General features: G+C 46.7%; 1 protein-coding gene across 1 annotated transcript in view; it reads left to right on the top strand.

Moving 5' to 3' along the window:
• The window catches only part of LOC142570683 (uncharacterized), a 123,503-nt gene that overhangs the window by 74,660 nt on the left and 24,478 nt on the right, over positions 1 to 24,365 (top strand). Inside the window, exons 5-6 of the mRNA XM_075679031.1 lie at positions 13,865 to 14,040; positions 15,054 to 15,145. Coding sequence (XP_075535146.1) covers positions 13,865 to 14,040; positions 15,054 to 15,145 — 268 coding nt within the window. The remainder of the gene's footprint in view (positions 1 to 13,864; positions 14,041 to 15,053; positions 15,146 to 24,365) is intronic.

The following is a 24,365-nucleotide window of genomic DNA, read 5'->3' as shown; positions in this document are numbered from 1 at the left end:
GTTATGCCGTTCGGTCTATGCAACGCCCCAGCAACGTTCGAACGTATGCTAGACTCTTTGCTTCAAGGCTTCAAATGGTCCACATGCCTCTGCTACCTAGACGTTCGTTCTCATATTTTCGCCTACAGTTGAGACACACCTTGAGCTCTTATCCGCTGCTCTTCAAGTCTTCCGCGACGCTGGGCTCCAACTAAATTCATCGAAGTGTCACTTTGGTCGCCGACACATTACAGTGCTGGGCCACCTCGTCGACGCTTCGGGTATTCAACCAGACCTGCAGAAAATTCGTGCTGTCACGCCTGTTCCCGTACCTTAGTCTGTCCAAGACGTCCGAAGTTTTGTAGGACTCTGCTGCTATTCCGACGCTTCGTTAGAGTCTTCGCAGCGATTGCCTGACCAATTACTGACCTTCTGAAGAAGGACGTGCACTTTACGTGGGGCCCCACTCAAACTGCCGCGTTAGCCCACCTCACCAACATTCTCACCACGCCACCTATACTGGCCCACTTTGACCCCTCCTCTCCCACAGAGGTGCGTACCGATTCCAGTGGTAACGGTATCGGAGCCGTCTTAGCCCAGTACCAACAAGGTCAAGATCGTGTTATCGCCTACGCTAGCCGCCTCCTCACAGCAGCAGAGTTCAACTATTCGATTACAGATCGTGAATGCCTGACTCTCATCTGCGCGGCTTACAAATTTTGACCGTGCTTGTATGGCACGCACTTCTCTGTAATCACTGACCACCATGCGCTCTGCTGGCTTTCCTCATTCAAGGATCCTACCGGCCAGCTTGGTCACTGGGCTCTGCGGCTGCACGAACATTGCTATGCAGTAGTGTACAAGTCGGGCCAATTACATTAAGACGCAGACTGTTTATAACGCTATCCAGTGGATGAACCACCCGCCCACCCTGACCCCGATGCCGACGCTTGCGTTTTCTCCGTCTCTCAACTGCTACACGTTGCCGATGAGCAACGCCATCACTGATGGCTTGGAATCTTCGCCTTCTGATTCGTCTCTTCACCTGTTTGTTCTACGGGTGGTGTATTATACCGCCACAATGTACGCGCCGACGGTCCTGCCCTACTCCTCGTCATTCCTAAGCACCTCCGGTCAGCTGTTCTCCAAAAACTTCATGATTTACCAACGGCATGTCACCTTGGCATCTCCCGCACCTACGACCGGATTCGCCGACACTTCTTTTGACCAGGCCTTACCTGCTCCGTCTGGAAATACGTTGCGGCGTGTGATAAATTCAAGCGCCGATAAACACCATCGACTCTCCCTGCCGGGTGCCTTCAACCGCTCGACATTCCTTCGGAGCCGTTCTTTCGCGTTGTCTTGCACTTACTTGGCCCTTTCCCCCTATCCACGTCTGGCAACAAGTAGGTCACTGTGGCGACATATTACGCCAGGCGCTACTCCATTACCAGAGCGCTTCCAACAAGTTGCGCCACAGATGTCGCCGATTTTCTTTTACGCGACGTGATCCTGCAGCATGGTGCTCCATACGAACTGCTCACTGACCGTAGTCGGACATTTCTTTCTAAAGTGATCGCCGACATCTTGCAGTCCTGCTCAACCAAGCACAAATTGACTACGTCTTACCATCCACAGTGTAATGGTCTTACGGAGCATCTGAATCGAACCATAACCGACATGCTTGCAAAGTTTGTCTCGTCCGACCGTATTGTCACGTGGTAGTGACTGTGAAGAAAGCAGCCCAACATAAAGACGAAACTAGCGTTTTATTGGGCCAACTTGTGCCCTCAAAAATAGGCTACTCTCAAAGAACGGCGACAGCGGCGAACACAGTCTGCGATCGTCGAAAATCTGATCAGCGGGTGAAGGGCGTCGGCTTTTATACATCAGTCGTCGAAAGTTCCACAGTAATCGCTGGGACCCCCGCGCCTTCCGCAAAGTTCTACATTATTCGCGTCGCGCACACATGCGATCAGATTACACAAGGTTCGGTCACAGACAGCGGATGGAAGCATCGATAACATTCCAGAAACTTCCGATACATGCAGGCGCGTCCTGCGCTGTGCGATAACATTTGTTAGACCCTGAAACGTGTCGCCCGATAAAGACAAACAAGTACGCGTGTCAATATATACTAATTGGGACCTTGCGCTACCCTATGTCACTTTTGCGTACAATTATTCGCGTCGGGACACTGCCAGTTTTCCCCATTCTTTCTGTTCGGCCGAGAACACACATTGCCACTGGACGCATCCCATTGACCGCAGCAGAGACCAGCGAGTATGCTCTTGACGTCATCACCAGGGCAGCCCAGGCACGCGAAATTACCCGCATTCGCCTCCTGACCTCCCAAGAGAAGCAACGGCGTTTGTACGATCGCCAACACGGAGACATTCACTTTTCGCCTGTATCTCTGGTCCTCCTGTGGTCCCAGACTCGTCACGTTGGTCTGTCAGGAAAACTCCTGTCTCGGTACGCAGGCCCATATCGAACGTTGCGTGCCGTGACTCCAGTTACGTACGAAACCGCCCCAGTCAGCACTAGTGCCTCATCTACCCCGAGTTCCACTGACATTTTGCATATCCCACGCCTCAAACCATACTACTGTCCTGTCATCACCAATATTTAGACACACCGGGACGGTGCTTCTGCCTCCGGGGTTAACGATACGTGCATATTGCGTGTTTCTTGTGGGCGATGCACGCGGGGGCCCCGACGAAGTCGACGAACGCTCTCTGGCTCTTGAGCTGTCGGCTGAACTGGCCAGCTCTGCAGTTATCGTTTGTAAGTATACTCTGTAACTAGTCTCCAGTGCTTAAACCTTTGTTAGTGTAACAATATATATAAAAGCTGTAAACTATGCTCTTTGCACGAGCCTAATGTACAGTGCGGTCCACTGTTAGAGAGAACGCTGTCCACTGTTAAAGGGAACAAATAAAGAGCTATTAGGGCAATAGAGAACATACCATCCCTTGAACGAACCCGACATTCTTTTGTTAAGCATTATATTATTATGGCGAACGATATATACAAATGCAGGCTACTACAATCCTACATTAGTGCGGATTGCGGGATGCTTGACACATTTATCAGACTTGCAAATCTTGAACTTACTGAAAGTATTTACTTCCATCGGTATAAACCCCTTGGAAAACTCCATTCTCGCGGACTATTTACGGGACGCAAAGGCTTAGCCACACATTACCGAGCACTCTTAACGCATGTGAGCAGCAAGACATTGAAATCAAAACACTAAACCCTACCAATGTAATTAGTTTGTTTTGGGAACGGCGCACTCTTTAAATTGTATTGCTTCATATCATTGTTTTCACGAAGCATAGAACTGCGATGCCATCTGTCTTCTCTTGCTTTACTTTATGCATATATGATGCTATATGTACTATTATTTTTCGCACTGGCGTATAAGAATTATTTGCTTTCGCTTGAGTGTTTACCCTGGCGCTTTAATTATTCACTTTTTGCTTTTATAATTCTATTTACGCTTGTATATTTGCCCTGTAATTGCTCCTACAGGGTTCATGGTGCTTAGTCAAGCTGCAGTATCCGCAGCTTTTTCGCCGTCTTCCCTTTTTCACAGACGTTTTTGTTTGGTGAAAATAAAACACTGATTGACTGACGCTGAAATGTGCGGTTCTCATTTTGCCGGCGCCCTAGTTGCAAGCGGCAGCGGAAGCAATGTCAGTGCATTGCAGTGGTGTACCGAAAGAAGTCGGAGCAAACAACCACAACAGGTTATCTGCTACGAATCTAGGAGATTGTAGTCCTGCGATAGAGGAAACTACGAATTTGATATACAGTCGTGTTCCCTTTAATAGTGAACCGCTCTGTACATCATCCTTCAAGTGAACTGCTAGTCCACGTTTTTTATGCCATTAATGCAGCAGATAATGCTTTCCTTACTGCTTCAAATTTTTTAAAATTAAATGTCGGGGTTATATGCGGCAACTATGATCGAATTATGAGACACGCCGTAGTGGTTAACTCCGGGTTAATTTTGATCAGCTGGGGTCGTTTAATGTGCGCCTAAATCTAAGTAATGGATGTTCTTGCATTTCGCTCCCATCGAAATGTGGACGCCAGGGCCGGGATTGGATCTCGTGCTCAGCAGCGCAACACCATAACCACTAAGCAGCGACGGCGGGTTTAACTGCATGTAATATGTTTTCCACAAAATAGCATTGAAGCGCAGCAGCAGCTTAAGGTAGGTCATATAAAAATGGGCTTCAAAATTGCATAGGAGGAAGTTCTTAGGCTTTTGAGTAGAAAGCTCAGAGGGACCAGCATAGAATGTATTCGAAAATTTTAATGCACACCTTCTGCAAATTTGTTACCTTTGCCTAACAGAACTGTGCAGGCACATTGTAAGTTTGCCTTCCTGTCTCAAGGCAATGACAAAAAAAGTTTTTTTGGTCACTGCAGTGGTGGGTGAATCCCTTTTCAGGGAATACGTAGACTTCTCATTTGATAGTGAAGGACTCTCTGGAGGGAAAAAATAGTAATCGGAAACTCCACTACAAATCGAAGCTGGCTCAATTTCCTTTAGGGTCTTCAGAAATGTTCTCGCATCCGCAGGTAGCTCGGGGTGGAAAGGCTTCAGCACCTTGAGAAGTCAAGTGGGAAGTCGGCACTTGAGCAGAGACTGGCCACATGCACAGGTTGCTGTCAAGAGACGTCTCGCTACTGTGCGCAGTTACTATATACGGACTTATCCCGTCATCTCCGCAGCTGTTCAAAAACACGTTTCGCGTTAGGAAACATGAAAGCGCCTCATTCTGTGCCCGACAAAGGTAAGCCACATGGGTCATCCTCGTCTGTGACCGATGAGCAAGATAACCGGACCGCGCCATGCGATGAACTGTGCCGTGTAGTTGGGCAACCAGCTTGCAGAAGTGGAAGTTTGACCCCTCAATAGATGAAGCGCCAATGATGACGGCACACTAGGAAGGGACAACGACAGGACAAAGCGCCTTGTCCTGCCTTTGTTCCTCCCCAGTGTGCCGCCAGTATTGGGGCTTCATCTATTGAAGGCTATGCACCAACTAGCCCCACAACGTGTTTTACTTTTCCCCCTCGCTGTACTGTCTCGTTTGCCAAGTGACCATCGCTGCGACAGGGGGGATATGGCTCGAAACACCTAACGCGCTCAGAACGGACAGCTTCAGCTATCCTTCGTCGTTTTTTCCTGCCGCATAGTCCACTTAGTGCGCACTTAACCTCTTGCACTTTCGTCCTGTGGCAAGCGTGAACTTCGAACGAAGCAGCAGCTAAGAGGCCGGGAAGGCGCTCCATGAAGCATGATTTTATGGCGACGTACGTCTTAGTAAAAGGAGCAAACCGCAAAATATTCGGTAAGGTGGAAAGCTGAGCTATCTGCTACGGTTCGATTGATATACGACATCGCGAAAGACGAAATACAAAGAAAACAATAGGACGAGCGTTCGTTTTGTGGTTTTATTTACTGTTTGTTTCGTCTGTTGCGTTGTCATATCAATGGCACAAAATATTCTAAAAGTGGTCACCAGCCGGGCAACTAAAGCATGCTATATTGGCATAAGGCTTCCCATTTTCTTCCAAGCCAGCTTGCGTCATTTCGAGTTTTGCGCCGTGGTGCCGCGAAGGCGGAAGAAAATACGGACTTGTGAAAGCATGGCCGCTATAACGTAGAACTATTCCAAACGTTTCTACTCAAATTCTGCAATCAGCCCACCGCGATTGGTCAAAAACTTTTTTGGACCACCCCCCCCCCCTTCACCTGTCTGTCACGCGATGTCACGAAAACCGCAATCGCTCGCCATCTGATATGACGTGTACACACTGATTATGCATAATTTTACCTAACAAAACAAAAATAGTTATTTCTGATTCAACGCCTCTTTGTCATTAGCCCTCGACTATTGGTCAAAAGTTTTCGGGCTGTACCCACTTCACCTGCCTCTGATGCGACGTTACAAAAGCGCAATAACTTACTACGTCAAAGTGACGCGCACGCGTTAAAGATGCATTAACATGCCGAACAAAACTAAATTTGTTTCTGAATAGAAAGGAATAAAAGATGGCTGCCGCTGACCATTCCGGCACTGGCTACTCGCCCCTGACAGAGAGCATGGGTTTATTTGCGTGTAACAAAACTTTTTGCGTGGTCGTGTAACGTTTTTGAGAACTTTCGGCACGTTTACGACCTCGTTCGGCCAACTCTTCTTTGCTGAGGATCCGCTTTAGCGTCATTCTTAAGCCTCCGTTGCATGCCGCCGCGATTGTTGACGAGCCACCTCAAGTAAGAGAAAGCGAACCAATCACAAACGCCGGCAAAACCCTCTACATCCGGTTATCGATATTCAGTGCAGTGGCTCGGCTCTATCGAATCACTGTCCATTTAAGCATCTCCTCACCTCTTGCGAGCCAAATAGATAATACAAGCCGCTCAGTGCAGGCAATTTTATTCGTTCTTCAAGCAAACAAAAGTGACCTCCTATGAACGAGGAGAGCATTTGATTGGTTTGTTCAGACAACCCTGCCGGTGACCACCCGATGCTTTTGTCGGCGGTTACGCAAGTTTGGTGTCAGGAGATTGGAATAAAAACATTGAAATAGATTTACGTTATATGGGCCCAATGTCGGCAGTTGACGATGTCAGTAACCGTAGGATTGCTGCCAGTCAACAATGGCCCTCCATTGCCAAATCAAGGACGAATGATTTATAGTTTACAATTTCGCAAACAAACAAATAAAACAGCATCATTTCGTAACGTAGTATAATATACTGCCAATTAATTTTTGGAGCGCTGACAGTATGCTTACGCATTCACTTTCGGTTTTGATTTTCTTTGGAGCATGTCCTTGCGGCGCGGCTGTGTCCGAATCAACACACAATATTGTAAGCAGTGCGTAAATACAATAATATATGCAAGTACAGTCAGCACATCTAATTGGATAAAATAAATTTATTTTAAGATGCTCCGCACGTGCATGCATGCCTTGAGAACGGGCAGCGTTACAGGAATGGTGTGTACGTGTTCATTTCCTCAGGTGCATGAGAAACGTCTTTATTTGTGCATGCCATTAAAATAAATAGATTTTGGCGTAAATATTCGGTTGCGGCGGCCGTGTTGTGGCCATGTGGCGCGACGTCTTGCAACATAAAAATGCAACGTTATCTTAACGACGCTTGTAAAGGTGAGCACACTATTGCTGAACGTTGCCAAATTTTTCGTAACATTGTACAACGTTCATCATATTGGGGTAATGTTGCGTCAACAACTCATGCTATTAGGCTAGTGTCAGCCTCTGAATAATCTTGCTCAAGGACTAGAATGTGCTACATTCTAGTCCTTGAGGACTTGAGTGTGCTGCAGGCGATTTTCGAAATACCGGGAAACTTAAAATTCATCACCGCGCATATTGTTCACGGCGATGACATTATTTTTTATTTTCTGTGTTTTAATGCATGCAGAAATTCACGTTATGGGTCACAACGCTACAAGGGATCATGCATTATTGTGCCTGTATACTACACCGTAGTGTCTGAATAGTAATGGCCCTGATCAACTTCATAGCGGAGCTTAACGCCGGGAGAAGAAATTCATACAGTACATTAGGTTAATCTAGACACAGAATTATACATAGCGTCCTCGTTAATACCAGCTGGTCCTAATAAATAAAGCAGGCAACATAGTAGTCAAGGGCCATACTGTAAAGAAACAACGGCACGTTTCTAAAGGGACACTAAAGAAAAAATATTAAGCCAAATTAGTTTCGTAGATTACTCATCTAGACGTTTGTCATCGCTTTCTGTTTGGCAATTTGTGACTTTGTTACGTAGAAAATTGCCACTGAATGTCGCAGTACTACTCGTCGATTTGAATGGCCCGCGTCAAACCTTCAAATTCACGTAATCCTCACGCGATCTCTCTCTCTCTGACGCTCTCTGCGAATAACTAATTGCTTACGTCAAATGAGAGTACCATAATCGAATAAAGGTGGTGCCACTCTGATTTTTCTGAATTTTTAACATTGTTTCCCTCAAGAAAACTACGAATGACGCTACGAATGAGGAATTGGTTATTACCGAAACCTAATGTTACACTCTAGTTCGACTACCTTAAGTGTTCCTTTAAAGAACAATATCGAAAGCAAATTTGACGAAAGCAATGTGACGAAAAGCAAGAAAAAATTAGAAGAACCTATCTGAGAATGACTGTCGGCGTTAACGTGATTAGCATTATGGAGGAAGTAAAGCATGCGAGAGGCCCCGCTTACCTCGTATCAGTTGAAGAGAGTGTGGCGGAAGTCACGTGGTGTTTTTTTTTTCCCGAAAGAGCACTGATACTGAACACTGATACTGCCACACATTAACGTTGCCATATCAACTGCGTTCCTGAAGCTCTCGCGGCGCTCGGCCTCTGAAAAGTGAGATAATATATTTTCCGTTTGTCTTTCTCGCAGCACACTTTGTTCGCGAGATAAGCTGACTGGGGTTTGGTGCGTAAGCTTGAGAGTTGTGTTTTCGGTATGTGAGTGTTAGCCAGCAACAGACACGCTCAGGCAATCACCGGCGCGGGTCTTCGTCGTCTTCGTCAACGTGCTACAGAAAGACACACGTGCGCGTCTGCTTCACTAGAACTGTTGCAGAAGTTTCGCAGGGTTTGTTCTGACACGCATCAGCAGCACAGCCTGCAAACGGCTTGTAGAAATCAAAGTTCAAAGCTCGTGCTTATCTGGAGGTCTCTGGATTGGAGGTCACCACCGTGAAATCTGCGTGTGATGCGTGTCTGAATATATATTCACATTAAATTTATAAGATAATGCATTTATATGACGCAAGTTAGATTCCGCCCAGCGCCCCAGAAATTTGAAGAAGAAGAAAATAAACTTTATTAAAAAGAATGGTCCGGCAGTTTGGGTTATGGTGGCCTGAAGTGGGGGGCTCGAAGTGCTTGGACTCGGGCGGCATCTTCGGCTTCCCGGACTGCCCAGAGCTGGTCTTCCAGCTGCGAACTTTTGAGAGCCGCTTCCTAATGGCGCCGACGCCGACAGAGAACGTACCAGGCGGCCCCCGCAGCCGGGGCGGCGTCGGGAAGGAGTGGGCTCGAAGCTTCCCGTACGCTGGTAACAGCCGCGGTTATGGACGCGTTTATCTTATGGCATTCAAGGGAAGAACATTAAAAATAGCATATACGCAGTGACCAAAGTTGACATCGAAAGGTTTCATTGAACAGCGAAACACCCGCAACGGCATATACCCAGTGACCCTAATATGACATGAATGAGATTCATTGAAGAGCGGCACATACCTGTTCAGTGGGACGTAAAGAGCGACACTAGCAGGCGTGAAAGCAAAATGGTTAAATACCGGAATGGGGAGAGGCACTGGAATGCGCGTAAAGCATTCTAAGAACGCAAATCGCATTAACGTCTCTGTTCAGACACGTTTGATGGCGAAATCAATTATACCAACCCTCGAATAACGTTCGAGTCGTCGTCATCAGCGCTCGTACCACCACCGTCATGCTGTCCTCCTATGAACGGCGCATGCGTTGCCTGCTCGTGGATTGTTAGAAGGCTACCAGAGACGCGCAGTGCGTTCGGCTGCAAAAACGAGCCAGCCATGTGAACACATTGTCGCGCTCTGCTCAATCTCTTACCTGCACTATTCCTGCTGCGCAGGAGCAGTTCTATGCTCTCTCGCGTGCTGCGTTGTGCGATGTCTTCTTGTGTACTCCGTTTCATACATAGCAGTCAACGCTGTGGAGGCTACAGACATCTTGCAGTAGCATCGTTCGCATTTGGATATAATTCGATGTCATTAAGCGCAAGGGTAACTGGCCAGCTCTTCAAATCGGCGGTGTTCGCGTCTGAGGCCGGGAAGCCTTCCATACGGCACTATCGCTGCTGAAACTTTGACTCGCAAACTTTACAAAGTTATTCCTTGGAATTTTGAGACTGTCATCGCGCAAACAAATGTCATGAAACTAAACACCGACAGCGAATGCCTTTTTTTACGTAAAATCTCAGACTGAAGTACTCAAAGTGCTAAAGAATAAAACATCGACCTATACAAGAGGCCGTGTTTCGACCAGAAATCTCGACTTCGCGCACAGCGTTTTCCTCACACGCCGTGGTGCTCACTGTGCCGTCCGCGGCGTCTCTCTTTTGTATGTGTAGCAATGGCGCGTTTCCTGTTGCACAACAGGCGTTGCACCGTCAAGATCAATGTGGCGACAGCGTTGGCGCTCTTTTGTGCTTCGTAGCCGTGGTGCTCACTATCTATGTTAGGGACGTTTCTTTGCATGCCGAGCACTTGCGCTTTCCCGCTGGCACCACAACCCTCGCACTGTCCAGATCAATGCAGTGTCCGCGACCGCGTTTTCGCCCTTTCAATTTGTACTTCGACGCCGTGGTGCTCGATGTGCATGTTCCCGGCGGCCATACGCGTGTGCGAAGCCCGCAATCACGAAGTGAAACGTCACTTTCATTTTTATTGTTGCGATAGCAATTACATGCGCACTCCAGGCGCAATTCTGCCGCCGGCGCCGCCGTACTCGTGAGGTTCCGTGTGAGTGAAAGCGTGTGAGGAAGAGCTGCCGAATGCGGTTCAATCTCGCGTGCGCGAGCAAGGAACGCGGCCCGGATGCGTGCCCTCTCCTGTGGCGCGCGAGGCGAGGGAGGAGGGGCAGTGTTCTCCGGCGGCTGCGACGGGGCCTCTATGTCCGCCTCGCCCGCCGCTCCGTACAGAGTGGAGACAACCGCGGCACTTACTACTGCGTTGGCTACGCGAATCGCGGACGCCTTAGTAGACGCCTTTAGCGGACGCCGTATATATATATCTATAGGAACGCGTTGCCGGCGCTCGTGTGTTTTGAAAGCGGTCTGAGACGTCACTTAAGTGCGTGCCTGCGCGGGCCTGATATTCAAAGGGATCCGCTATGTTTGCGTAATGTGCGTAGTGTGGGTAGCTTCGTATGCCCTGAACTTTCGACGTTTCGTACGCGTTGAAAAGACAGATGCACGGATGACGTACAATTGGCTCGCAGCTGCTCCGCGATTCCTAACTCCAGTGTTTTCAGAGACAGTTTCTGCTGTGATCTAGCGATGTGTGTTCATGTTTACATGTTCGCGCGTGACCCTTGCTGGTTAATTTACTTAAAAAAACTTGACGGGCTAGTTGGTTTGAAACCTTGATAGAATGTGTAAGCGCTACTGAACAAGGACGTAGAAAGAAGCAAACAAACAAAAACATCGCTGTCTTCGTGTGTATGTTTGAACGTCCTCGTTGAGTCACACTTACGCATTGTATCATTGTTATTAGTAAGCGAATGTTTACAATTGTATACAGCTGATAAAACTACTACATTTACTTCGTACAGCTACCTATTAATTTGCCAACGCAATCGGCGCTTCGTCTTGCCGGCGAAACGGCGAGTTTTTGGGATAGCAATTATACGGACACTCCAGCGGCATTTCTGCTGTCGGTGTCGCCGTGAGGTTCTGCACCGAAAGCGGATTTTCAACGCGCCGAGGCGGTGAGCGCGCCCGCCTGTTCAGACCGGACGGCTTGCCTGGCGGCCCGCGCCGCTGAGGAGGCAGAGCATCTAGCGTTATCGTGGCGAACATGTCGCCATCTCGTGGCACCGGTCGTCCGTCCTCAACGCGTCGTCACCCCACCACCGTCATTTGGTGTTTCGATTGGCCGCAGGAAAGCGGTGAGCTCCGGCGGGCGGGGAAAAATCGTTCCGCGGGCGATCGTGCTCTCCGCCTCCTTTTCCGCCTGCTGTTCCCCGCCTGGCGAGGACGTTTGCCCGCTTTCCGCTTTGGCCGCTCCGCCTTCGGTGTTAACGCGCCTTAATAGTGAAAGTGTGTGAGGTTGAGCCGGCGAAAGCGGTTCAATCTCGCGTGCGCGAGTAAGCAACGCGGCCAGGATGCGTGCCCTCTGCTGTCGCGCGCTAGGCAGGGGAGTCAGGAGAGGGAGTAGGGGTATTCTTCTCCGTCGGCTGCTAGGGTGCCTCGCCCGCCGCTCAATACCGAGTGGATACAAGCGCAGCGTCGCCTACCGCGTTGGCCCCGCGAATCGCGGACGCCGTAGTAGACGGCTTAGGCGGACACCATAGGGAGGCGTTGCCGGCGCTCGTTGTCTTGAAAGCGATCTGCAACGTGACTAAAGTGCGCGCCCGCGTGGACCTCCTCTTCAAAGCGATCTGCGACGTTTGCAGAGCGCGCGTAGTGCCAGTGGCTTCGTAGTTTTTTGCGCCGTTTCGTTCGGGTTGATGCGAGGAATGCAGGAAGTTCAATTCGCTTGTTGTTGCCTCAATTCCCCATTCCAAAATTTTGACAGCAAATTTCCGCGCTCATCGAGCGAGATCTGTTCATGTTTACCTGTGCCACTTAATTTAGTTAAAAGACGTTGGCAGGCTAGGTGGTTTTAATCCGTGATAGAATGTGTAAGCGCGATTGAACAAGGACATAGAAAGAAGCAGACACACAGAGACAGCGCTGTCTCTGTGTGTCTGCTTGTTTCTACGTCCTCGTTGAGCCACGCTTACATATTATATCATTGTTCATTGCAAGCGAATGTTAACAAATTTATACGGCCTTTAAAGCTACTATCCTTACTTCATACGGCTATCTACTAATCTGCTCTCGCAATCGGTGCTTACGCTTTCGGGCGGAACTGCAAATTTTTGAGCGCAATTGGACGCAGCTCCTTTTTACATAAGCTGAGTATTGAATGAAGCAAGTTTTAAACCCTAAAAACAAGCACAATCTGCTATACGGCTACTAATGCGTTGTTTTAGGTTATTTTTATTTTTTGTTGTTTTTTCGGGTTGTTTCTTGACGGCCCGTTGCGAGGAGCCTCACGTGCATAGTCGCGCTAACGAACGGTGTTGGCGCGCATCGAAGCATGGACGGAACGCCCAGCGGACCATAAACGGACCGCGGGGAGTGAGAACGTTTCCTGACCGAACTTCTTCCATAGCTTCCGTAGCGTTGACTGGCCTGTATGGAACGGAGTATGGTGTAAGCACACGGTATACTACGGCCGCTAAAAAAAGAAAAAGCTGCAGCCAGCCGCGTGCTTCGAAAACGCTGTCGTCCGCCGTTGCACCATTAGTTGGGGACTGCTGTCTGGTATCTGCTTAGAAAATTGTAACGGAAACACGCTTCGAACGCCCTCGCCCTTGGAAACTGCCGCGTCTCGTCCCCGACCGCTAGCGCCTTTCGGCCCAGTTAAGCGGCCGAAAATGGAACTGCCGCTGAGACATTCGCTCCCGTTGCAGCGCGGCTGACGTGGCCGGCCACACCTTTTTTTTTTTTTTTTATCCAGTGGCCGCGTCCAGCACAAGGCGTGAACACGGCCTTGTGCTGAAATCTAGCACAAGGCCTGTTCACTCCAATCCATGACGTCATGCTGCTCACCGGGAATTTCGATTGCCAAGGCTGACGTGAGGGAAGCAGTGACTTCAAGATTACCGCGCTTACTCAGGAGCATACTGATTAGATTCAATGGCACTCGGGCCAATGCATGACGTCATGGAGGGGCGCGAACAGGCCTTGTAGTGTCTAGGTGGTGTTGGCGAAAATTGCGATCAGTTTCAATGTCTTGCGTTCCTATGAAACTGCCTATTTTCCGATTTGCTTTTGCAGTGATCATTCGCAATAGTTATGCGTCGACTGTAGCTTTCGCAGCATCTGAAAAAACAAAAAAGGCAAGTGTCGGCGTATTTGTTTCCGTTACAGCAATGGGCAGAGAGAAGCACACACAGAAAAAACTGCTTTCAAGATTTTGTTTATAGAGCAAAACTGACGCAGCAATTTCGAGTTTTCCTGTTCAGTCGCATTTGTAAATTTTTTATTTTTTTTGCTTCAGGTTAGGTAATTTCGACCAGTCCATTTACGCCAACTTCAATATGACGAATGCCACCAGTGGCTCCGGTCTCACCAAGTACACGAACGACTTCTTCGACCAGTCACTTACGTGGGAGGACGTTTGTTGGCTCAAGAATGTCACGTCACTACCCATAGTGCTCAAAGGAATCATAACCGGTAAGACGTGATTGTTCAAGTCTGTAAATACTAAGTAGAGAGTGCACGGATGGTCAAGGAGGATGTAGTACAGGCAAATGAAATGGATGCCTTATACACTGATGATTGCAAAATGCACACATTCATATACATTGCAACAAATTGGTTATTTAGAAAAAATCTGTGACGAAACAATCGACGATAATTATTGCACAACTAAACTTACGCAATGAGCCATTATTTGATTTTGATGCATGTAACGTTTGGCTTAGGTAATGGCATGAATACAAGCTACAGTTATTCGCTAGGCTCTGAGCGTTACCACTCTTTGCGTTTGATTGACTGCTGGTTGCATACCCTTGCATATTACAGGATTACGGTACTCGTGTTTCTTTAAATTCGCAATTTTCAACGTGACCTACCTTTGGTACAGCTTCACCATCGACTAAACACCTCCATGTTATTTTAATTGCTCAGGAATCTTAAAGCTTTCATTAAACTCTAATGCTTTATGCGCCGATACTGTGATCGCCTCATAAGTCACGCTGTTGTCACGCGGAGGTGGGGGGGAGGGGGCACTCCAGAGTAATTGGAACCAATTGGGGTTCTCTAACTTGCAGTTAAACCTAAGTGCAGGAGTGCTTTTGCACTACGCCCACATCGTAATAATGTCGCCACGGCAGCGATAGATCTAAATTATTTCTTACTGATATCATCACAAACATTGCGTCATTCAACCGGTGCTCAAAGTAGTTCTCTCAGATTCAATTTTAGTTGACTGCAATTTCTCATTTCCACAGCTGAGATTTCCCGACAGGGGATATTTATGCTTTAAGCAATGGTTGTCACGGTACTGCTTTCAATTGTAGTACCAATTGTTTAGTATATCACACTAAGTGAGTATGAGCGCAGAATTTGAGCAGCGCATACATTGGGGAAGCGCTACTATAATCTATCGTATAAGACGAGTGTTCTCCGTCGGCCTTACTCTGACTCAACAAATGCTGACATGGTGATTTCCGGGGAATTCGCAGCAGAGGACGCCGATCGTGCGGTGATGGCTGGCGTCGGTGCCATTCTTGTCTCCAACCATGGAGGTCGACAGCTGGACGGAGCACCGGCCACTGTGAGCATACATACGGCATGCATCAGACTTGCGTGACGATTCAAATTCTCTTAATTTTAGCGAGCCGAACTAACAACACTAACAAGCATTAGTTAAATGGAATTAGAACTGTTTCACAGCTAAGGTACGAGGTTACTAATTGCAACCACTGCGTTGTATGCTATTCGTTACTTTAACCATTCCGGGGCAAGATTCAGATGAAAGGCTTGTCTAGTAATTGTCCGCAACTTAATCTCTCGTGCACGTCGCTTTTCTGGATTAGGATTACCTTGTTGGTGGCGAATGATAACGTTGTTCCTGCAATAAAATGACATAACTGGCCATAATACTCGCGAATAATGCTCTGTAAAGCATAATGACCCCGCTTTCTGCTTTGGGAGGGGTGCTCGGCTCTTGATGGACTGAAGGGATAGGACCATAACTCGTCTGTTAGCTATCCCTGCAGAGGATCTTATGGTTCTCGAGGTAATCGTACTATAGTGCTTCACGTGCGGCCATGATCCCGCGATCTAAAATTGTTCAAAAATACAGGAAGAAATTAAATCCTGCGATCTAAAGTTGTTTAAAAATTACAGTAACAATTTACACAGTGAACTCGGAAGTTCCAGGCCAGCATGCCGATGGCCCTTACTGGACAACAATAAAACTTGTTCAGCATTTCTTGGGGGGGGGGGGGGGGTGAGGGGGGGGGCTCTTAAATGACCTATTTATTATGAAAGTGAATAGCTGCTACCTAAACGAACTTGCCATCGACGGCTCACGCACATGACTTTCAAAAATTTAATTCTTTTCGTACAAGCTCTATTCCCAGAGACAGCTCTTCGCTTTCTGATTAACACTAAACCAAGTCAATACGTTCTCATCGCTACAACAGTTTCAAAATAAAACCAATAAAGTTTGAAGTGGATAATATTGTGCTGGTACTTGGCGGACATGTATAATTTATCAATGTCATCTTGAGTATTCACTACCAATAAGGAAAACCAGAGAGTGTTTCTGTTCTACAAGGGCGCAAATAAGAATGACTGAAGCAATTACCGCCCTTTCTCAATTCTCCCGATTTTTTTAAGACATTTAAAAAATATTTCTTTAAAAAACTCAAAAGTTTTTTTAAAGGGGCCCTGAACCGTCCCTCGGGCTTGGTGAAAAAACATATCCCGCCGATAGCATACGCTGCTGGGAATATCTCAGCGAAGTTGTGCAGTTGTGCGCGGCGCATGGAGCTCATAAGCGGAGGGCGAAGTCACCTTTCTCTCAAACGCTTTCATTTCAACGCAAGCTTGTCTGCTTGCTCTCTTCTGGACGCCTAATTTTGCCATATAGCTGATTCTCACAAGCGGCTGCTATTGGCCAATAGCTGACGTCTATTAAAACGGATGTTTGGTTCAGTGCGCTTCTTCGTACTGCTACTGTGTACATTTATTGGCGAAGTTTACTAAACAGGCTGAAGTAAGGGAAAATGTGCTTTCAAATTTCTATAATAGGTACGTACTTCCGGAACAAGCCTACTATCGTCTGCTCACACTGGGCCGCGGCAGCCCACGTACGAAACAAACTTAGGCCACCCTGCATATCGTCGTCGTAGCCGTCGGGTCTCGCCAATTTCCTACTAGCTTTGAGCGCTCAGCCAGCACCGATCTACGCGAAACTTAAGGTCAACCCACACTCACGCTTGTTAGCACACGCTCACTCGTGGCCACTCCAGGTAGACGCCTTGGTGAACTAATTGATAGCGCTTCAAAAATGCACAAGTTGGACGCGGCTACTATGTGTAGGTCAAGCAGGTGAAGGACAAAGCCGGTCCGCACCACGTAGCAAGCTAAGGCTGCTGCATATGAACGCGAGCAAGCACACAAGCCCTGTCGTGCACAAAGCAAGCGAGGCGCATACTCACTACGTTTGCATGTAGCTGCGGTCCGCTACGTAGCGCAGATACCGCAGCCGCCGCCAGCCCCGCGACAAGTCTATTGGCTAAGCGCACTCCGCTTCGCTCAGGACAACCGCGTTTGGTTAAAGTTTTTCGCGTCGTAGGCGACGACGCGCCAAACGAAACGATGCTTCGTGAGTAAGAAAAAGCGCAAGAACGAACGAAGAGTGACGACGCCTCCTTTAAGTTTCCGCCCCCGTACGTCGTGACGGCATGGATTTTGATGGCATTTCCTGGGGCTTATATCAGTGTTTAGCGGTACAGATTGATTACATTGTGTTCTACAGGAACCAATATTAAACTTTGCAAGTTTCGGGAACATTTAGAGCCCAACGTGATCCGTATACGAAAAAAATAACACTTTGGAATCCCTGCCGTGACACTGACGTACTGTCGTCGGGGCTTTGGGGCGAATTTCAAATACTGATATATTGTTCTTCAGTTTTTCCTGTAATAATTGGCCTATCATTTTGAAATGACCAGCGGCATTGTTTGGAAACAACGCTTAATCAGTCTACTCTGACTTAGCGTTTTGCTTTAAAAATTAAATTATGGGGCTTTACGTGCCAAAGTCACAATATGATTACGAGGCGCGCCGTAGCGGGGGCCTCTGGAAAATTTCGACCACCTGGTTCTTTAGCGTGCACCTAAATCTAAGTACACAGGTTTTGTAGCATTTCACCCCCATCGAAATGCGGCCGCTGTCCAACGGCTGTCCGCGAATTCGTGTTCAGCAGCGCAACACCGTGGCCACTTAGCAACAACGGCGGGTAGTGTTTTGCTTTACTGTCCCTTTAACATCCAAAACCAAATTTGAACTGCGCGCCGCGGCGACGTTTAGAAGGCGGACCGTTGAGGGCACGCCCCGCTCCGATGTAGCGTTCACGGTGCAAGGCATTGAAGGACGACTGGAAGAACCGCGGAGGCTGAACGCATTGAGGTGCTGTTTGCGGCTAAGCGTTTCTGAAGCAGCCTATTTTCACTTCAAATGCCTTTCTCCACTTCGACGAAAACTGATTGAGGACCCGTTTAACAAACATTAACAGACTGTTATTTCGGCTTTCCAATAGCCAAATCAGCGGCATGCTCTGTGCTTGTTCAGAAGGAACTCATCTTAAGCAACATTGAAGCAAAAAAGCTAACACTCGTCATTTTTCTTGCTGCAGCAACCTTCTTAAGTACTACACCTTGCTCCACAAAAAAATTACGGCGGAACTCATTTCACGATGCCTATAGATGGTAACGCGATGGTTAGCATTCGAGCAATGTACCAACACACCACATTGCCTGTCAAGTTTATTTGCCATCTGTAGTTGTCATTCTGACGCATCCGTTGCTTTGGTTATATGTGATATTATCCAGTCTTCACCTCTGTTGCAACGGCTCTTGTTGGCCAAGGCTAACCATGAGCCTGGATCTATGAGAATGATGGAATGAGAGAGAAGGAATGACATTAGTGAAACGACAAAGACTATTTGACGACAACGGGGTGACGATAATGAGATGAAGGTTGTTAAATTATGACGATGGTATAACCACGACAGCGTGAAAATGAATGATGTCAATGGGAATGACCACAGAGTGTACGACGACGAAACCACGACGGCATGACAATGAGTACGACAGCGGATGCATAACAGCGAATGTATAACGATGATGAACTGACGACGATAACATATCATTATCATCATCTTCATCATCATCATCACCAGCCTGTTCATGTCCACTGCAGGACGAAGACCTCTCCCTGTGATTTGCAATTACCCCTGTCCTGTGCCAACCGATTTCAGCTAGCACCCGCAAATTTCCTAATTTCGAAGCACCATCTATTCTTCTGCCGTCCTCTACTGCGCTTCCCTTCTCTTGATATCCATTCTGTCACCTTAATTGTCTAACGGTTGTCGATTCTGCGCAGTACATGACCTACCCTGCGCCATTTTTTCCCTTAATGTCTATTAGAATATCGTCTATACCCGTTGTTCTCTGATCCAAACCGCTCTCTTTCTGTCTCTTAAAATTATGCCTAGCATTTTTCGTTCCATCTCTCTTTGCTCGATCCTTAACTTGTTCTCAAGCTACTTTGTCAGCCTCCAAGTCTCTGCGCCGTTGTCAGCACCGGTAAAATGCAATGGCTGTATACTTTCCTTTTCAATGATAACGGTAAGCTCCCAGTCAGGAGCTCACAATGTCTGCCGTATGCGATCCAACCCATCTTTATTCTTTTGTGAATTTCCTTCTCATGGTCAGGGTTCCCTGTGATTAGTTGACCTAAGTAAACGTACTCCTCCACAGACTCTATAGGCTGACTTGCGATCTTGAACTCTTGTTCCCTTGCCAGGTTATATCTTATAATCTTTGTGTTCTGTTGAGGTCCCCAATCATTTGTTGTAACTCGTCTGCATTGTTGCTGAATAGAACAATGTCATCGGCAAACCGAAGGCTGTTGAGGTATTCGCCGTCGATCTTTACTCCTAAGCCTTCCAAGTTTAATAGCTTGGATACTTCTTCTAAGCACGCAGTGCATAGAATTGGAGAGATTGTGTCTCCTTGTCTGACCCCTTTCTTTACAGGTATCTTCCTACTTGTGTAGAATTAAGGTGGCTGTGGAATCTCTGTAGATATCTTCCATGGTATTTACGTAAGCGGTCTGTACCCCTTGATTACGCAATTCCTCTATGACAGCTGGTATCGCTACTGAATCAAATGCTTTTTTCGGAATCTATGAAAGCCATATAGATAGGCTTATTGTACTCTGCGGATTTCTCGACAACCTGGTTAATGACATGAGTGTGATCTATTGTAGAGTAAGCTTTCCTGAAGCCAGCCTGCTCCCTTGGTTGGCTACAGTCCAGTGTTGTCCTTATTCTATTGGAGATTATTTTGGTAAATATTTTATATAATACTAGGAGTAAGCTAATTGGCCTATAATTTTTTTAGTTCTTTAACGTCGCCCTTTTTGTGAATTGGTATAATGTTCACATTCTTCCAATTTTCTGGGACCCTTGGAGTCGATAGACACTTCGTATAGAGAGCCGCAGTTTTCCTAGCATTATGTCTCCTGCATCTTTGATTAAATCGACTGTTATTCCATCCTCTCCTGCCGCCTTTCCCTGTTTCATGCCTTGCAAGGCCTTTCTGACCTCATCTATAATTATAGGAGGAGTTTCTGTATACTGTTCATTATTGTTTCGGATAGAGTGCTCCTGAGTCCTCTGGGTACTACTGTAAAGGTCAGTATAAAATTCTTCCGCTGCTTTTATTATACCGTCGAGATTCCTGATGATAATATCCTGCTTATCTTACAGTGCCTATATCTTGGTTTGTCCTATGTCAATTTTCCTCTGATTTCGGGCTGTGTCCATTTTTAACGGCTTCTTCAGTCTTTCTCACGTTATAATTTCTATATCACTTATTTTCGCTTTGTTGATCAGTTTTGACAGTTCCGCGAATTCTGTCTTATCTCTTGAGTTGGAAACTTTCGTTCTTTGTCGTTTCTTTATTTCACTTCACTTTCACTTCATTTTATTACCTTAAAAATCTCATTGAGGGCTATTACATAAGGGGCGGTTAGTAAAATAAACATTAGAAACAGGCGTTCATTTTGAGATATGGGTGACAACAGCTTCGGTAAAGGCAGATGGGCTTGTGATGGCTGCGATGGCGTGTGGAAGGCCGTTCCAGTCCCTTGATGCTCGAATAAGAAATGATGCATGAAAAGTGGTGGTCCGGGTACGTGCGCGTGTAATTTGAAGTGGGTGACCGGCGCGATGAGATATGTATGAAGGGGGCGTGATGTACGGTGGATGATTTAGGGGGCTGAAAAAAACAATGGAAGAGAGAGAGGGTGGCAACCTGTCGACGGAAAGAAAGCGTTTCCAATCCAGATTCCGCTTTCATGAATGAAATACTGATATCGTACGAATATGAGGATTGAAAAAACCGAGTAGCACGATTTTGCACAGGCTCAAGTTCATTTATGATAGAAATCTGATGCGGGTTCCAGATGGGAGATGCATACTCAAGTTTCGATCTTACAAATGATTTATATGCCAATCCTTTGACTTGTTGTGGAGTATGACGCAGATGTCGCCTGAGAAATCCCAGTGATCTATTAGCCGCTGAGATGCTGTTAGTAGTGTTCGAGCGCCAGGAGAGATCACAAGTACGGTGACACCGAGGTATTTGAATGATTGGACTGATTCTATTGGAACATCAGTAATGGAATAGCTAAATGTGAGGGGGTTACGGCAGTGAGGGACAAGACACGAGTTTACATTTGTTAGGATTTAGGTTCATTAGCCAGCGATTACACCAATCTTGTGCACTATTGAGATCGTTCTGGATGAATTTGTGGTCAGATGTGCTGGAAACTTTGCGGTAGTTTACACCATCATCTGCAAACATACGAATGTTACATGATACATGCGTTGGTAAATCGTTAATGTAAATTAAAAAAAGAAGTGGTCCTAAGACGGATCCTTGGGGGACGCCTGATGTTACGGGGAGTCTGCCAGAATAATGGTTATTAACAAAAACAAACTGAGAGCGGTTAGTCAAGAATGCTTCTATGTACTTTAGTGCGTCGGGGTCTAAATTTAACCGAGACAATTTTAGCAGCAAACATTTATGAGGAACTGTGTCAAATGCTTTTGCAAAATCCAGGAATATGGCATAAGTCTGAAGGTTACTGTCAAGATTAACATGCAGGTCGTGAAGGAGCATTGCCAGCTGTGTTTCGCAAGAATAGCGTTTTCGAAATCCGTGCTGGCAAGGGTGAAAAAAAAACACATTGATTCTAAAAAGTTCATGATATGCGAGTATATAACGTGTTCCATGATTTTGCAGGGGACACTAGTTAATGATATAGGCCGATAATTTAATGGGGTGTCTCTGTTGCCTGGTTTGAAGACTGGAACGACCTTGCCCACTTTCCAGTCGGATGGTAAGATGCCTGTAGAGAGTGACTGCGAAAACAACAAAGTTAGGTACGCAGCAGATACATGGTTAATATTTTTTAAGAGTTTGGAATTAATATCATCTACACCTGCGGACGATGAAAGCTTGATGTTATCAATGATCGAGGTAATTCCGTCAGCCGAGAATATAATTGGCGACATAAGCGCAGTTATGTTAGTAGATATGGGAAGATCTGGAGTTGAAGTCTCGTTAGTAAATACAGAGAAGAAGGCTGCGTTAAAATGTCAGCACACTCGCTGTCGCTAACCACTTCGCCATGTGCATTTAACACGCTGATCATGCGCGGCTCCTGGGGGTTTCTTACTTGCCAAAATTGACGAGGGCTGTTCGTAAGCAACTTAGGCAGTTCATCGTGGAAAAAGGAGAATTTAGCATTTCATATAGCCCTCAGATAATCGTCTTCGGCCACTAAATACTTCCCCCAAGCGGAGGGGTGTCTGTTTAGTTTGGCTGAGCGGAAGAGGCATTTCTTTTTGTTTTCAAGTCGCTTAATCGTTTTAGTGAACCATGGCTTGTTACGGTTTCCGCGGAACGTTATTCTCGGTATGAACTTATGAACGAGATCACGTAGGTTGTTTCTAAATATTGACCAGTTTTCATGAGTAGAGCGCGTAGAAGATAAACTCACGAACGTAGGAAGAAATGCGTTCAGATCACTATTAATTGCATCATAATTCCATTTAATGTACAGGCGGATTGTTTTGCTGACTAAATGGCGTTTTACGGGTTGAAATGAAAATGTGGCGTGAATTACTTTGTGGTCGCTGACCTCAGGTAGATACGCTATTGATGATAAGCTTTCCGGATTACTGGTTAGGATGAGATCTAACATGCTAGAAGTGCTCAGTGCAACGGGTGTAGGTTCTGATACTAGTTGGGTTAAATTGAAATTAAGGCGGAAATCCACAAAATCTCTGGCAGGCTCACTGCCCATAGTTATGGGGACGTCATTGCTCCAGTCTACTTGAGGAAAATTAAAATCGCCAAAAAGGACTAGAATGATGGTGTGGGGGGGAAGCATGAATAATTAGCCATAATACTTCAAGATCAGAAGTGATGTCTTTGGCTACGGAGCACGATAACTGCTGGTGCACAGCAATAAATACACCGCCCCCTCCGCCCCCCTCCCCCCCCCCCCCGCATGTTATTGCGATCGTTTCGATAGACAAGAAATTCTGGTAGGTCGGCTAGTACTTCTGGATCTGTTATATCTTCTGTTAGCCAGGTTTCGGTTATCAGCATTATATTACTGTTGGATGATAAAACAAGGTTGGGAAAAGCGTCAAGTTATGGAAGGAAACTGCGTGCGTTGGTAAATATTACAGCCAATGATATGTTAGATTTGGGCTTAACAGTGCAACAGACATTTTTACGAAGGGAAATTGCTATATTATTTATTTGACAGACTGCGTTTGCTCGTCGCAGACGTAGCGCTTATGACCCATATGCAGTGTTTTGAATCGCAAAGGAAAAGGTAATGATTTGCTTTCGCGAAAGCTATGAGGTGCCTGCGAGCGTTTTGTACGGGACGAGAGAAATCCTCTCCAACGCTGATGCTGGTTCCTTTGAACTTGCGGCCGTTAGAAAGAATCGATTCTTTTGTTTTATGGAAGGTGAACTTTGCTATGATAGGACGGCGGCGGTTAGTACCTGTGTCATGACCGAGACGATATGCGCGCTCAATTTCTTTCGGCTCGATACAAATATTCAAGTGATGGTGGCAGTGCTTGATGATAAGTTGCTCGGTCTGGGCAAACGCCTCTGGTCCATTTGATTCAGGGAGGCCATAAAAAATAAGATTTTTGCGTCGTGACTGGTTCTCGGCGTCATCAATACGCGTTTCAAGCCTGTGTACCACGGTGGCCACTTGAGCGGTACACGTTTTCACGGTTTCAAAGTCAGAGCGCAGCGAGACGAGATTTTGATAATGCCCCTCTAGATCAGTCATGTGTTTGCCCATGTCAGCAATAGCTTTGTCCGTCGACAATAAATGAACTTTCAGGTCTTGAATCTGACTGATTAATTGGGACTGACCAGCAGACAAGTTCAATTCAGTTAATAAAGCATCGGAGTTCGGGCCGGGGTTGCTTTCAACATCGCCCGACATCATAAACAAGGCACGAATTACATCAGAACACTCAAGAGCGACAAGAAGGCAGCAGTGCGGGCTCGGCAGCTGAAGCAGGAAATAATTGCTAGACTTCTTAGAAAAAAGACTGTAAGCTTTACCAACCTGCATGGCAAGAGTGAATGGATTAGCGATCTGCGTCTGTGCACAGCCGCCGAGCCCACAAGGCGCCACCGGTAGTGTCTGCT

Source organism: Dermacentor variabilis, chromosome 2 (genome assembly GCF_050947875.1).
Source record: "Dermacentor variabilis isolate Ectoservices chromosome 2, ASM5094787v1, whole genome shotgun sequence".
Classification (NCBI taxonomy): domain Eukaryota; kingdom Metazoa; phylum Arthropoda; class Arachnida; order Ixodida; family Ixodidae; genus Dermacentor; species Dermacentor variabilis.
Note: the sequence above shows the minus strand (reverse complement) of the source record. Positions and strands in the feature narration are given on the sequence as shown.